The sequence below is a fragment of the Ambystoma mexicanum genome, chromosome 12 (genome assembly GCF_040938575.1).
Source record: "Ambystoma mexicanum isolate Mex_15411 chromosome 12, UKY_AmexF1_1, whole genome shotgun sequence".
NCBI classification, from domain to species: Eukaryota; Metazoa; Chordata; class Amphibia; order Caudata; family Ambystomatidae; genus Ambystoma; species Ambystoma mexicanum.
In genome coordinates, this window is record NC_090936.1 from 1,168,124,273 (window position 1) to 1,168,141,032 (window position 16,760).

The 16,760-nt window shown below is 45.3% G+C and overlaps 1 protein-coding gene across 2 annotated transcripts in view; it reads left to right on the forward strand.

The window, feature by feature from the left end:
• Positions 1 to 16,760, forward strand: part of PLXNC1 (plexin C1) — a 1,076,103-nt gene that overhangs the window by 678,841 nt on the left and 380,502 nt on the right. For both annotated transcript variants that reach the window (XM_069629799.1, XM_069629800.1), the window contains one exon: positions 2,722 to 2,920. In XM_069629799.1, the coding sequence (XP_069485900.1) occupies positions 2,722 to 2,920 (199 nt within the window). The remainder of the gene's footprint in view (positions 1 to 2,721; positions 2,921 to 16,760) is intronic.

Sequence of the window (16,760 nt, forward strand, 5' to 3'; positions counted from 1 at the left end):
TTCACACTACACTTATCAGCCTGTAGTTCCCATTACATGAACACTGTGAATAGCATTCACACTACACTTATCAGCCTGTAGTTCCCATTACATGAACACTGTGAATAGCATTCACACTACACTTATCAGCGTGTAGTTCCCATTACATGAACACTGTGAATAGCATTCACACTACACTTATCAGCCTGTAGTTCCCATTACATGAACACTGTGAATACCATTCACACTACACTTATCAGCTTGTAGTTCCCATTACATGAACACTGTGAATAGCATTCACACTACACTTATCAGCGTGTAGTTCCCATTACATGAACACTGTGAATAGCATTCACACTACACTTATCAGCGTGTAGTTCCCATTAGTGTAGTTCCCATTACATGAACACTGTGAATAGCATTCACACTACACTTATCAGCCTGTAGTTCCCATTACATGAACACTGTGAATAGCATTCACACTACACTTATCAGCGTGTAGTTCCCATTACATGAACACTGTGAATAGCATTCACACTACACTTATCAGCCATATCCTGGAAACTGTGTCTTACCCACATGCCATTACTGATATTCACATCAGCAGAATCATTAATACTCTGTCTTGGGACAGTATACTATTAACACTGTGCCCCCCCCAACCCCAAACACTGGTCTAATTTGGTCGATGCACCACTGAGCCTAAATCCAGAAGCCTCTTCCCGGTGCATTCTTCATGTTGCACAACATCTAATTACTAACGCCTTAAATCACCACTCACTGTCCAAACACTTCACAAAGCAGTAATCGTTATCTCTTGTAATCATATAATGGGATAAAGTACCTCCTACTGTATGTGTTAAGGAAGTTGCAAGTCACTGAGGAGTTCCATGACCAAAAGGGAAACGGGATCGGGGAATTTTGGGGGGAGGGTGTGGTGGGGAGGACAACAAGGAGAGGCTCACTGTTGCCGCACCACATTAACAAAATAAAAATGGCGCCACCCAGAGAAGGGCTTCGGGGTGGAGGGGCAGGGACAGCGGGCAGGGAATGTGTAGACTCGCCTGCTGTTCTAGCCACCTGATTGGCTGAGCGCCCTTCCCTGGGTGCGAATTCCTTATAATAATGGCCCTCCACTGTCAACCCCTTTGATATGCACATCATGCTTCATTTAAAGTTGTTGATACAAGTAATCATGAATTTGGAATTGAAAACAACGTTAATATGCAGCTTATAATGTGTTGCAGAATAATAGTTTAAGCAGTTTAATAAAAAAACGAATATAAAAACGGTTTGTAGTCTAAAATAAATAACATGCAGGTAGGTTCTTGCTCACCTATCTTAACATAGTCACAGTTTTAATTAAGTGCAGCAGTGGCAGCTGAAATTCTGCTCTGTGATGGCTCAAGCAGCAGGCATTGCGACATCACATACCAACTCTAATAAGTTACTACATGCATAGTAAGGAGGCTATTTTCTTATTAAAGGTGAGTGGTGATGTCACAAAAAGCTTGTAATGAGAATATGGTGTGCAGGACTTTATACAGAGATTCCAGGTTTCCAAGTAATATATTACATATGTTTCTCTGGTTGCTGATATTTATGTAGATAGTTTAATTTTAGAAAATTGTATTTGCATTAATTTAATTAATTGATGTATACTATTTCACTTGATTTTATACTACAATAAATACGTGTTCATGCAATTCACTAAACAGACAGCTGACTTTTTATGAACAAAATGTTAAGAGTTATATAACATTTCATTATTATAATTCGTCACACAAAAATTAAACCAGCTCATTGTCACGGATCACAGGAAATCACAAAATCCATTTGCTTTCATTTTGCCTTGAAGGTATTTGTCAGTTTCTTCTTCTTACTGACTGCAATTTCTTTGTAGACCTTTGGATTTGAGCAGCAGATAGAGGCTATAGGGGCTCACTCTGAATATGGTGGTGCGTTAAACTGTGTCAGTAATTCCATCACTGCCATTTTTTGGCAGCAACTGATTTACCTACATTTTTTCCTTACGGCCAAGTTACACGTTTAGGCGGAATTACCACTAGTGGAATTACCACATGGTAATCCCGCTGATTTTTGGTATAAAGTGGAGTATCTACCCCTGGCATGATGCTGGAGGTAAATCCTCCACTTTTTCTCCTATAATCAGTGGAATTACCACTCAGTAATACCGTCGGTGGGAATTCCGCCAAAAACCCTCATAACTGGGGACTAACACTGCCCTGCCACCACTTATAATCACGTGGGGAAACCCATGGGTCCAAGTGACGGTAACAGTATCCGATTTTGGCAGTAATTGGCTCCAAATTACCACCAAACTCGCAATGAGGCCCATAGTTCTTCAATGGAAAATAGCCTCAAGAGACTTTCAACAGTTTTAGATTTGTAGTAATTTTGGAGTTTTCCAGATGGATTACCTTGGAATATCAAACCAGTGGACATGCTGAACCCCAAACATATTTGCAAATAAATGTGATTGCTTTTGGGGCACTACGCCATTCTGCAGTAATTGTCTCAGATTCATTCTGTAAAATGTAGCATAAAGAAGCTGATTCGTTGACTCCATGAAGCTCTCTGACAGGTTCTGTGCAGGCGACCTAACCAATTAACAATTATATAACCGGATCGAGTCATAGAATGCAAATCTGTTCTGCATTTTTAGGAGAAAGTCAGCCACACAATGCACTCATAACAATGGGACTGTTCCTTGCTTTTCAGGTGCAGGTTTGCATCTTTTCTGACCATTGCACTACAAACTAAGCTCATCTACTTAACCCATATCCTGGAAGTCTTGACCAGGTCCCTCATGGATCAGGCCAGCAACGCTCAGCCTAAACTCATGCTGCGGCGCACCGAGTCTGTCGTGGAGAAACTGCTGACAAACTGGATGTCCACTTGCCTCTATGGGTTCCTCCGGGTAAGAGTGGCACCTGTTGCTTTTTGATCATGCAATGTTCTAATAATAGCCAAGATGTGGTCCTAGAGATTGCATCATTGCAGTTTTTCTTCTGCCCGCCATGGCCAAGACCTGTGGGTGCTTCTTTTTCTGCAGGTCTGGCAGGGGTAGGGTGGCTGTGCTGTGGGGGTAGCACACACTTAGTCTTACCGTGTGGAATGACAAAGAGTAATAGTGGGTATGTTATTTCATGCTTAAATAACCTTTTGTGGATCCGCAATCCGCGTTTAGACATCCACTAAGCTCACTGTGATCGTGATGATAGCAGTCTTGGGCTAGACTAATATCTCTGTGGGAGGGCAGGATAGTGCAATAACTATCTGATTCAGAGTGATTTTATTGATGTTGGGATTCGTCCTAGAGTGCTCTGTCCCCGAGGACTCACACTGGGTCCTCCATGTAAACATCCACTGCCAACAGAACATTCAGAATATAGGTCAACGAGGCTTTCTACCTGGACTGCTGGGTTGGCGCTGTGTGGAGGCCCATGTTCCATTGGCTTGATGGCCTGGTGCATTAGCCCAGGCAAGGTGTAGGATAGCCTACATATTGTATTGTATCGATCAAGCTTTATTTTATCCACCAATATCCAGAAGCATCCTTTAAGGGATCAAGCTTCATGGGGCGCTTCTCTCACTCCTACTTTCAAAAACTGTAATTCAATTTCACTATATTGTCTTATTCTTTTAAAATAGCCATATTCTATACATTCTTTCTTACAAAGATCTTGCATCATTTGTACAAAAACCTTTCTACAGTTTTTTAGTCAAGTCTCTATAGTTTTTTAGTAAATCAAAGCGGACGGGTGTTTTGAGCCTATTGCTCTTCTTCAGGGATATGAAATATCCTTCTTGTTCCATACATGTACTTTCGACCCATCTGTGGTATTAAAATAGCCATGCATGTACCTTGATCATTACACAGTATGAAAGTCTCAAATGTGACTGCAATGTTGCCTTTAAATTGTCACAGCACACTTACACACGGTTACGGGGTACGCAGAGATGGGAAACCATTGTTATATCTCATTACGGGGAACCCCTGACAACCACTATACTTGGTAAAAACATCAGAGAACCTTCAAATTTAAAGTGAACACTGTAGTCACATTTGAGACTTGCATACTGCGTAATGATCAACGGTAGACATATTTGTGTACAAATGATTCAAGATCTTTGTAAGAAAGACTGTATGTAATAAGACTATTATAAAAGAATAAGAAAATCCATTCAAATTGCATTACAGTTTTTGATAGGTTGGCACTGACTTAATTAATCAAGTATCTGTACCAATACTTTCTATAAGAATAGTTAGGTGTTGGGTATACCGCATTACACAGGGGCTTAGGAGTTAAAAGATATTTTAGTGCATGCTTGCTAGTAGAACACTTCTTGTAATTTCAAGTAAGAGGCCTGGATTAATAGGCAATCAGATTTGAATTTCTTCATAGGAGGTATAGAAGCCCACGAGGACTGAGGCATTTATCCGGCAGCTAAAACTCACTATCAGCTTATCCAGTCCGCTCAGATCCGATCACCACTCCTCGCAGGCATTGTCAGGTAGAATCTGAAAGTAGGTGAAGAGAAGGCTTTGTGGTCAGCATGAAATGAGTCTTTTAACTGTGGAAACTTAGCAGATGGCTGCACATATTAAGGGAAGAGTAAGTAGTGAGTGAATTCAGAGTTAGATATTTGAGGAAGTAATTGCTAAGGGTGCGAGTACGGATTTCTGGGGCGTATGTTGTTTTTTCATTCCCCCTTTTTTTCATGCAGCCCATCAGACGTTTGATCAGCGGGGTTCATTATTTTATCTCATTTCCTCTTATACCTTAGTGCTGGGTGAATAGTGCATATTCACAAACGCTGCAGTTATCACATGGCTAGAGGGAAGTAGGTGGGCCAAGCAACTCCCGAGGAACATTGTGACTCCATAATCTGAGAGTTCAAAAGGGCCATTCCTCCTGGCTTGCTATGAATGCAGAGTGTGTTTTGCTGGCTTCAATTGGCGACATGCTCCAACATCTTAAGGAGGTTTTGCGGGCTAGCACAGAGAATCAGGTGCTGGGGTAATGGGTGGAAGGTTTGGGTGGGAAGGTTGCCCAACTGAGAACTATCTAGACCCCATTGACATCTTGGGCTTGGCCATTGCCAGCTGCCATTGTGAAACTGCGCTTGGTAGTGGTGCTGTGGCCCAAATGCCAGATGGTGAGAGGAGGTCAGTGTTTCCTTGAAAGACATTAGCAAGATGTCTTCATCTTGCCATTCCTTTGACAGTTCTGGAGCAGTGTAATGGAGTTTACATTGGAATGTGCCTTTGTGTGAGTAGAGTAACTTTGCTCTGGTCTATGGCCGTATATAGGCACAAGATTACACACAATGGGCCTTATTACGAGTCCGGTGGTAGCCTGCCGGTTTTCTGGCTTGGTTACCGCCGGACTCGTATTACCATTCCGCCTCCGTGATTCCCGGAATTACCAGGGCATTACAACCCCGGTGACCTGGGAATTCCGGAGGCGAAATTCAGTAAAACCCCATTCCCATTGAGTCCCATAGGACTCAATCCGAATGGGGATCATGGAAACACCTGCACCATCTCGTGATGGTGTTGGTGTTTTCACGTCCGCCTGCAGGCGGGCGGTGTTAAACCCGCCAGGTCCGACCTGGCCGGAATGACACCTCGCCTGCAGGACTCGAGATCACCCGGTATGGAAACAACGGTGGTGGCGGGTTTGACGCCACCGTTATTTCCATACCGGGTGACTCGTAATGAGGCCCAATGTGTTTGACGGAAATATGCACATCTTGGAGTTTAACACTGTTGACTACTTTTGTGACACGTTTCACTCTGCACAAGCATCTTCACCAGAAAAAGGTTGGAGTGTACTTAATTAGCACAAGAAGGTCATGTCATGTTCAATAATTGTTAAATTTAAGGATAATTATTTGAAAAACTTTCCATATTATATTTTTAATTCTCTATATTTGAGTATTATATAATTTAGTTTTCCTAATGTTTTTATACACAGCAATTGGGCTAGTTTTGAAGTTTGACACAACTTGTCCAAAATTGGTCTGCATCAGGGTTCGGCACACATGTTCGCTAACAAAGCTCTCAAGGATTAAATTGAACATTTAATCCACAAATGACATCCGCTTCTTATATCACTTATTAAAATAGTGTTATGTACTATCTAACCTTCTTGCTGTGAAGAAACTCTCGTAGAGTGAAACAAGCGTCAGCAATAGTTGTCCAACTGTGACGAACCACAATAATTACATATTTCCTTCATATATGTGACTTTGTGTTTTCTTGTGTTTGTGTACTGTCAAGCAATCATCAACTGTAAAACTCTCAACAATTTTCATTTCAAGTGAAATGTTTTAAGTAGATGTGTTCAATGTGCGACTGTGCCTTGTCAAGCCGGGACAGGAACCCCTCTCATCTGTGGGTGGGAGGCCCATCAAGGAGCATTCCAATGTCAGACTTACCCGTGCGGCGGGCGGTGCCAGCGGAGAGCCCCAATTCTTGCCCCCCTTCTGTTAATCTATTTTTATGAAGTCCACAATTGTCCCGCACCATACCTCCTCTAACAACAAATGTTCGCCAGTCTCTTCCCATTAGTTTTAGTTCCATGGAGGATGAGCCAATGCAGAAGAGAGCAAGACCTTCATCAGCGCGAGCCACAGAAGACTGAGATTAGTTTGAAAGACACCAATATTCCAGAAGTACATAGTACGAGTGTCCTGGCTGTGGGGACAGTGAGCCCTGGCAGAGCAAGGTGCATGAAGCCAACATCTGAGCCGTGCAGCGTTCCCCAGCGCTGGGAGAGACACACAGACACTGGCTGTCTACTCCAGACCACCAGGAGTTAAAACCGGGGTTGCAGTCCCGATAGAAATGGAGCTTACCATTGGGGCAGAATGCAAACAGCCCCCGAACACAAACTTGATCACCCAGCCAGGGTTTAGCCCCCCACTTGTAAGCTTGCCAGTATACAACAAGTCCTGGGTGGGGAAGGCAGGGCCATATTGGCCAGAGATAGGGAGCCAAACAGGGAGGGAGAAGTATAATAGAGAGTCTACAAGAAGTGTGGGTTGTTCAGATGAGGTCAGAGGAGGTGGAGATGGTGGACCAAGAGACCATTAGGAGGAAGGAAGTAGCAGCAGATTGTGGAAGCAAATTCTGAAGAAGGTGAGGTATTGGATACTGAGTGCAAGAGGTACTGCAGTCTCAGTGTGCGTGTTTGCATGGTGAGTGAGCAAGGTTAGATAGTGTAAGAAGTGATTGTGAAGTGCATGGAACTGAGCGAAAGAAGGATGACTGAGTGTGGAGGAGGGAGAAGTAGTGTGGAGGAGAGAGCAGTAGTATGGCAGTGGGAGTGGTAGTGTATAGGAGGGAGGAGAAACATCAGATCGTAGGTAGTAACATCTATGGGCGGAGACTAAGGCCAGGAGTGAGAGGTGCAAAGGACAGGGAGCAGTGAATATAGGCGGGAGGAGTTGGGGAAGGAGAGAAGAACACAAAAGGGAAAAGGTAAAGGAAAACTTGAACGTGAACGGGAAAAATTGACTCAAACAGGGAATCACCAAGGCACATTTCTCACATCTCTTTTAGACCAGTAACAGCGGTATTGAGTAGGACAATTTTAGGAAGTCAATTAGGGAGGTTAGACAGAAATACATTATCTTGATACATTTAAGTCCCCCCATCTAGTCTAAGTCAGACCTTAGACAGGAGGGTTCAGAAATCGCCCTCTACTAACCCAGGGTCAAGGATGCCTAGGTTAGAGAGGAGGTGCTCTATAAAATGAGAGAGAAGGACGGTTATATAGACAATTGAAAAGTCAATACAAATCCTTGGGCAATCTCTGAGGCTGGAAATCATTCTTGTGTCATTTGTGAAACAGGTGTCATCAGAGGATCCTCTGGACCCTAACGTAGAGGTCGTTCATTGCCATCCAGAATGCTGAGGATTATGCCGGCTTCCCACCTGAGTGGCAGCGAGAGCAGCTGGATGCGACCTAAGCAGAGATGAAGACGTAACCATCTCTTCGGGAGAGCAAGCCATTTTTCACGCCATGTTGGAAGTGGAGATATCAGAGGGAGCCTATAGAAGAGGCACTACGGAATCTGGGTTGGCCCATAAGCATTCCTTGTAGGTGGGAGCCTGAGTAATTGACATGGTTTTCTGAGGGCCAGATTACCAGGACGCTTTTGGGTGCAAGTGAGAAGATGCGCCTGCGTGTCTCGTCACTTGTGACACAAAGAGGAGAAGCCCAATCCACAAAGGGCCTCTGAATGAGCGCATCTTGGATGCGCTCAATTAGAGGGCCTTGCCTCCCTTTTTCCTATTTCCCCAAATAAGGAGGCGTTTATGCGCATTTAAAAGCACATTGTGAATCCATAAACAGGATGTCTTTTTAAATGAGTAGAAATGAGGGTCTTCCCCCTGCACCTGTTGGAAACAGGCACAGGGAGAGCGGAAAATCATGTCAGGGTCCTTTCTGAACCTGTCATGATTTTTTTTTGTGTGTAACAGCTGTGGTTTAAACCGTGGCTGTCACACAAGTATTTCCATCCCCCAAACAGGGATTCAAAGGTGTTTTTCTTCCCCTTTGGCATTTCACTGAGAGGGGCCCTTTAACGACTCTCTCAGTGAAATGCGCTCCCAGCAACCACATGGTTGCTGGGAGCCTGTGATACATTAGTAGTGCGCTCCTGACACTAATGTATGCAAGTTGGCTGCACAGTGCATCTTTGTGCTACTCCTTGGCAGCCCGCCACCATGGGTGGGTGTTGCTGTCCCTTCACCAGAGTGGCTGGCCGCTAGCTCACCTGAGTCCCAGAAAACAAAGTCCCCATGCACTTTATTTTCACTGGACTGTGCTATCTACCTCTTCGAAGATGCGAGACCTCCGCTATGCAGTTATTTCTTCATTTTTTGTTTGTATGCAGAGTTCAACAAATGTAGCGCAGAATAATGGGAGAGGCAGGGCACTGGAAAACTGGCCGACTGGCTCTCATGTATGAATGTATGTTTACTTTTAGTTATGTGTACCTGCAAGGAGTTGTATGAATCGGATGAAGTGTTGTTTGTGTGTGTGCCCTAAATTTAGGGGCGAGGGATGCTGGGGGCGGGCCATGACATTGTTTTTTTGCTTTACTCTTAATGCACATTACTGTGCATCAAGGGTAAAGAAAACGTGATAACATATCACTTATCAATTGCTTTACCCTTGATGCACGGTACTGTGTATCAGGGGTAAAACAAAAACATAAGTGTTATTACATGGCTAAACTGGCCTACATGTCTCGGGAGGATAGCACAGCCACAACGTGCTTGCCTTAGAAACAAGCCGACATGGAGCAACACAGGTTCGATCCCCGGGTCCGCGCTTAGAAACCTCTGGGTATTAATCGCGTTATAAATAACCTATCATATCATATGTTTGCTTTGCTCTTGATGCACAGTAAGTTTGTATCAAGGGTAAAACCAATATAAATGTTATATTTTCTTTACCCTTGATAAAGCAAACATACGTGTGCTTATACCTGTATAGTCAGGTAATAACACTTATGTTTGCTTTACCCTTAATGCCAACTAAAAAATGACATGCCACATTAAGAATGTATATGTAGACTGGCACTACTACTGTCAGTCTGCATATAAGTTCTTACTGTAGCATGGTGTTTTTTACTTGCCTCCAAGGGTTATTACATGGCTAGACTGGTGACATTGGTGGCTCCGGTCTAGCCATGTATTGTATGCCATGGCCTTTTGTACTTTACATCAAGAATAAAAGAGAATATAATTTTGATTTTGTGGCACAGTAGCCTACCTTGATTTTGCCAGTATGGATATTCTTTCTTTCTGTGGCATGGCATTTCTTACGGGTTGGGAGGCTTTATATGGTCACACTGTTATATATTGCTGCAGCATGCATGGGCACATCCAGCATGACAATGGGTTTTATACTGGCATATGTTGTGGGCAAAGGCATCATGATAATGTGTTGCAAAATGGTCCTCTGTACTCTTGGTGACCTGCATCTATTTGTTTTTTTCATGCACTACCATACAAAACTGATTGCAAACTGTGTGACCTTTTATACAATTATTCACAGAAAGTGCTGTAAAATGCACCATTTCACCCCATTATTTTAAACATTTTCTCAGGGGGTGGCTGGGACTCCCTTAACCCCCATTGTTTGGTTCAGGTTCCCTCATTATGCTCTGTCGCTCCTGCATATTAGGCTCACACATTTACGCCCCTCCAATTCAGAAATTCAATAGCCGCCACTTGCACTACTCTCCAGCCCCTCCTGAAATGCTCAGGTCACCTTTGAAAATAAGGGGGCTTGACCATTTCAGCCACGCGTGCAAATTAAAGGAGTGCATTCTCTGTGCCCCATTCCTTTTCACACGTTTATGAGACTCTGACCCTGACTCTCTAGAATAAACCAGAAGTGTCTCCACGCCTGGACCCAGAGAGCAGAGCACATGCATGATTGAGAACACACAATCGCTGAATCGAAGATAGAACCTGCGGCTCTGAAAACCGCGTCTACCTTGCCCTTCAGGTAACACCTGTGATCAAACGCTTGTTGAGAGAAAGCCAGTCCACTGGCCTAGTTCAAACTAAAACCAAGGTGGACATACTCCCAGAGGAATGCTGCAGAGTGTGGGTGTTTGGATTAAGACAGGAGAGCTAAGAGTAGCAGATAGTAAGAGGAGAGAAGGGAGCAGACGACAATTGAAATGATAAGCAGAGAAGAATGTATTGGCCAGAGGAGAAAGGGTGGGGCGGAAGGGAAGAAGAGAGTGGTGGAAGGAATGAGATCAACAGCAGGTTATGAGAGGAGAAGTGAAGGTGGCGGCGGGAGGAGTCAAAAAACCGGTGCAAGAAGGAGAAGTGAAGGTGGTGGCAGGAGGAGTCAAAAATCGGTGCAAGAAGGAGAAGTGAAGGTGGCGGCATGAGGAGTCAAAAATCGGTGCAAGAAGGAGAAGTGAAGGTGGCGGCAGGAGGAGTCAAAAAACCGGTGCAAGAAGGAGAAGTGAAGGTGGCGGCAGGAGGAGTAAAAAAATCGGTGCAAGAAGGAGAAGTGAAGGTGGCGGCAGGAGGAGTAAAAAAATCGGTGCAAGAAGGAGAAGTGAAGGTGGCGGCAGGAGGAGTCAAAAAACCGGTGCAAGAAGGAGAAGTGAAGGTGGCGGCAGGAGGAGTAAAAAAATCGGTGCAAGAAGGAGAAGTGAAGCTAGCGGCAGGAGGAGTAAAAAAACCGGTGCAAGAAGGAGTCAAAAAACCGGTGCAAGAAGGAGAATTGAAGGTGGTGGCAGGAGGAGTTAAAAAAACGGTGCAAGAAGCAGAAGTGAAGGTGGCGGCAGGAGGAGTCAAAAAATCGGTGCAAGAAGGAGAAGTGAAGGTGGCGGCAGGAGGAGTAAAAAATCGGTGCAAGAAGGAGAAGTGAAGGTGGCGGCAGGAGGAGTAAAAAAATCGGTGCAAGAAGGAGAAATGAAGGTGGCGGCAGGAGGAGTAAAAAAATCGGTGCAAGAAGGAGAAGTGAAGGTGGCGGCAGGAGGAGTCAAAAAACCGGTGCAAGAAGGAGAAGTGAAGGTGGCGGCAGGAGGGGTAAAAAAACCGGTGCAAGAAGGAGAAGTGAAGGTGGCGGCAGGAGGAGTAAAACAATCGGTGCAAGAAGGAGAAGTGAAGGTGGCGGCAGAAGGAGTCAAAAAACCGGTGCAAGAAGGAGAAGTGAAGGTGGCGGCAGGAGGAGTAAAACAATCGGTGCAAGAAGGAGGAGTGAAGGTGGCGGCAGGAGGAGTCAAAAAACTGGTGCAAGAAGGAGAAGGGAAGGTGGCGGCAGGAGGAGTAAACAAATCGGTGCAAGAAGGAGAAGTGAAGGTGGTGGCAGGAGGAGTAAAAAAATCGGTGCAAGAAGGAGAAGTGAAGGTGGCAGCAGGAGGAGTAAAACAATCGGTGCAAGAAGGAGAAGGGAAGGTGGCGGCAGGAGGAGTAAAAAAACCGGTGCAAGAAGGAGAAGTGAAGGTGGCGGCAGGAGGAGTCAAAAAACCGGTGCAAGAAGGAGAAGTGAAGGTGGCAGCAGGAGGAGTAAAACAATCGGTGCAAGAAGGAGAAGGGAAGGTGGCGGCAGGAGGAGTAAAAAAAATGGTGCAAGAAGGAGAAGTGAAGGTGGCGGCAGGAGGAGTCAAAAAACCGGTGCAAGAAGGAGAAGTGAAGGTGGCAGCAGGAGGAGTAAAACAATCGGTGCAAGAAGGAGAAGGGAAGGTGGCGGCAGGAGGAGTAAAAAAAACGGTGCAAGATGGAGAAGTGAAGGTGGTGGCAGCGGGCGAGAATGAAGTGAAGGCAGAAGAAGAAGAACAGCAGTGGGTAGATGCAGGAGCAAAACAGGAGGTGACACGTGGTGAAGTTAAAGTGGTGGTAAGAGAGAGAAACATCTAACTCCAGTTAGTCTAGTCAGTATAGGATGGAATGAGAGGGCAAGAAATTACCAAGAGAGAGGGCATGGGTAAGGGCATGATCTGAAAACGTCCAGCACACAGTGGGAGGAAGAAGAAGCACATTGTGCGGCGTTGAGAAGGGCCAAGCTCAGAAGACAGTAAGGGAAGAGCTGAAGAGTACAGAGGCCAGAAGCACGGGAAGGGCAGCGCTATGACCATCAATGACGCAACTGTGAAAACTAAGGTGGGGGGGGGCGCCTTTCTTGCTATACCTACTGCTTGAAGATAAATTACATCTGTTGGAAAGGGCGCAACAAAACCTACAGATCTTGCAAGGGCGAAAACCATGCTAAGAGGCTATTCAGCACCATTGGCAAAGACCATGAGTGCCGGGGAAATTGCACCTGAAGTCTTGTGAACCTTTTCAGGAGACCTTTCTTTTTAACTGATACCATTTAGGAGACTCTCTGCACACCTGATTTGTTTAACATACACTAGAAAAGTAGTATCGGTTTAAAATGGAATCTGCTTGCTCCACTCTGGAATTGTCACTTTTTGTCACATCGACTGTGATGCTGGAAATGCATTGGAGGGACAGGGTCTATTTGCCCTTGTCCTCTATCTCCCTAAACTGTGGGTTCTGCTTATTTTCTGCACAGGGGTCCAGTTTGGCCACCTGGCGGTGCAGCTCTTCATTTTGATCTTGGTGAACAGTACCCTTGGAATACCCTTAGGGCTGGCCTCCATGGGTAGGGGTGCAACCCTGTACACCTAGTGTAGGTTTGTGGGCACATGTGTGTTGCCCACAGAGCAGGGTATGGGCTTTTGACAGCTACATTCTGATTTGACAGTGGCTGTAGGTATCCTTCCGCTTTGGGATACCCAGGCCCTGCCATAGGAATCAATGTATTCCTACACAAAGGCAAGATGGCCACTGGTGGCCTCTTGGTTTCCTCTGCCTTACCCCCTTGTGTTGTGAACTCCGGAGAAGCCCTGGCTCTGTTCCTTTCCCCTGAATGGTTGTTGGGTGGAGGGACCATATATGTCTATGGGGCTGCCTTGTGATCGGCTGGAGCCTCCCACGGGTGCTTGTTCTGAGTACACACTTGGGTGGAGCCTACCTAAATGGAGTGAGTTATCCATATGCATTCTTTGTTGTGAGTGTCTGGTCTGGGTGTTGTGATGCAATGCCTGAGCCAGCCCTGACTGAAACTGGAATGAATGCAGTGTGGTGCACTGCAAGGCTGGGGAGTAGCCCCAATCCACATCCTGTGTTGTGGGTGTCTGGTTTCTGGTGAATAGCCTGAATGCCTCTGAGCCTGATTGGGTGCTGCCTGCATGAATGCAGTTGTGTGCGATTTCCTGGCGGAGCCTGGCTCAGCCTGAGTGCATGGGTCATGTTTAGTACAACAGGGGGTCTCACACTCACCTCCTTATCAGAATCTGTAACAAGAAACCTAAAGCTAAAGTCATCTTAGGGTTGCATTCTGGAGTCCAGCTGGAGGAAGAAGTCTGCAGCTACAAATGTTCAAGCAATCTGAAAAGCTGCTGTGCTGACTCAAGGACTGAACCATAGAGGACCTAGATAGGGGACCTCATCCTGAGCTACAGGGGAACATCATGCAACTCCTGCTCTTCACCGAAGTGTCCTGGAAGACAGTCAAGTGTGTCTGCCATTCAAAGAAGGGCTCTTCGTGGGTCCAGAAGAGGAGTGCCTGGAAGCCAAGAAGTTCATCTGTTTCACCCAGGGTCGGGAGGGGTGTCCATGACCACTGAAAGCCAGGTTGCTGAGTATTGCCCGGAAGCAGGAGTACCCTGGAATCATGCTGCTTGATACCCAGAGCTTCAAATAATTGTAGAACCCTACAAGGGGCATCCCCGCAATGTCATCTGTTCCCTTGCCCAGGCCAGAGAAGGTATGGGTCGCTTCCTGCAGTAGAGTGTCCGCCGGTGGGTTTTCCGCCACCAAACTCTGAATAAGACATCCTGAGTGTCTAGACTTGTTGAGGGTCTGCAGTCCAGTGGTCGTGTCCAGGTCACCAGAAGTCATCCTGAGGTCTGTACTGTGGCTGCAGCACTGAAGAACCGTAAATTGATATTCCGAGAAATCCCTAAACCCGACAACTACGTCTCCCACTGCACCCGTTGCCACTGAAAGTCATCCAAGGCCAGCAATGGTCTTATCCTCTTCAGTCAGGCCTTGTCGGGGTCCACAGCAAGTTTCACCTTCATGGGACATCCACAGCCAGAGTAATGACCTGCCAACGGAGACCACTGCGAAGACCGAAAGCGCGTCCTTTCCACACTGTATGGTTCCTTTCTTCTTCTCACTAGTGACATCCCAATGACTCCTTCTTCCAAAAGGGGTCCATCCTCGAGGGGTCTCGTCGAGTAGGGCCAAGAAACTTCACCACTTCACCTGCCAAGGCACCCAAGGTACTGTGATGAGGAAGATCATCTTTCATCCTTAGGAAACATGCAGGGGTCCCAGATTCATCTTGGAGCCTCTCCTCCAGTGGCTTCCCAGGTACTTTGCAGTAGTGAGTCATGTAGAAAAAGAAGCAGGCCATTATTGCCCATATTTGGACTGGGCTGTAATATACAAGCTAAAGCACACCTTATGCAACAAAATGTCTTATGCAACAAAATAGCTATGCTCGAAGACAAAATATTAGCAAATAAAACTACCCTTCACAAGATTGCGCTTGCTACGCAAGAAGCTATCCTACAAGAACTCGGCAACAACCAAATTAAACCATGCAACCAATTCAAATTCAGGTCAATATCGTCTACTGAGGCCAAAACTATCATCACCTCACTCAAACCTTTCCGGTGTCTTGGGGATACTTGCCCAGCACCCATCATTAAAGAACCTGCAAAGGACCTAGCCCCTTTCAACACCACCTTCATTAACTCCTCATTTAAATATTGCTCTGTCCCAACAAACCTTAAAGATGCCTGGGTACTACCCCTCCAAAACAAAACAACCTGGACCCTAATCTCCCGACCAACTATAGGCCAACCACGACAGTACCATTTCTCCTACAAATCTTAGACAGAGCTGCCTATCTACAGATTCAATCCTACCTGGAGATCAACAATTTATTAGGCATTAGACAATCCCGCTTCTGGCCAAGACATGGTACAGAGACGGCCCTCCTCGATCTCAAAAACGAATTAAATGATCGGAAAGACAAAGGTGAAATCTCCAGGCTCCTACTCCTAGACTTGTCTGACGCTTTTGATTTGGTTGACCATAAATTGTTATGCAATCACCTCAAATCGGCCGCCAACTTCTCTAAAGAGGCTACTACATGGTTAAACTCGTTTTTAGACAACAGAACTATAAGAGTCTTCTCACCCTCCTCAGCAGCGGACCCTGTACCGATCACATGTGGCATACCAGAGGGGTCATGTGTCTCCCCCAATTGTATAACATATTTACAAAGCCGCTCTTTGATACACTGGACAATCTGGGTGTCTCATACACTAATTATGCAGACGACACCCAGATCCTCTTCCCTATCCAGGGATACTACGACAAAGATACCAGCCTCATAAACAAAATTTACCAAATTATACAAACTTGGATGGCCACCCATGTTCTATGTCTTAATGACAAAAACACTGAACTCCTAATCATTGGGTCCACTAATAGACTAAATAGACTGTCGCACCAATATAACTCCATCACTCTCGACAGTATTGTGATCAAAGTTGCCAAGGAAGTAAAAACCTTAGGATTTCACTTAGAATCTGCTCTCAATCTCAACAAAAAGTTAACGCCACAGCCTCTGCAACTAGTTACATGTGTAAATTATTCTATGCATGTAAACCATTCTTGACCACTGAAAGCTGCACCACGATTGCGCAGGCATTAATTCTATCCAAAATGGATTACTGAAACACACTTTATTTAGGCACTACCAAACACAACACTAACAAACTCCAAACCCTCCAAAACAATGCCCTAGGAACGGCCCTTGGTAACCCCAAAGGTCAGCATATCTCCGACCATACACGATCCACCAACTGGCTAGACATCAATGACAGAATGAAGCTTAAAACACTAAATCTAACTTACTAATGCCTCAACAACAAAGCTCCTTTATACCTGACAGAGAGATTCACTAAACATACATCTGAACGCCCTATCAGAAAGGCACAGTCCAATAGTATTAAAATCCCCAATTTTAAACAACAACAAAAACTGGAGGATCTAGCTTTCCATTACTGGCAGAACAACTGTGGAACTCAATACCAGACACCTTAAGTGGCTCACCCTCCCTTCATTCTTTCAAAATCAATGCCAAACAATGGCTACATGCCTGTGACCTCTAACATCC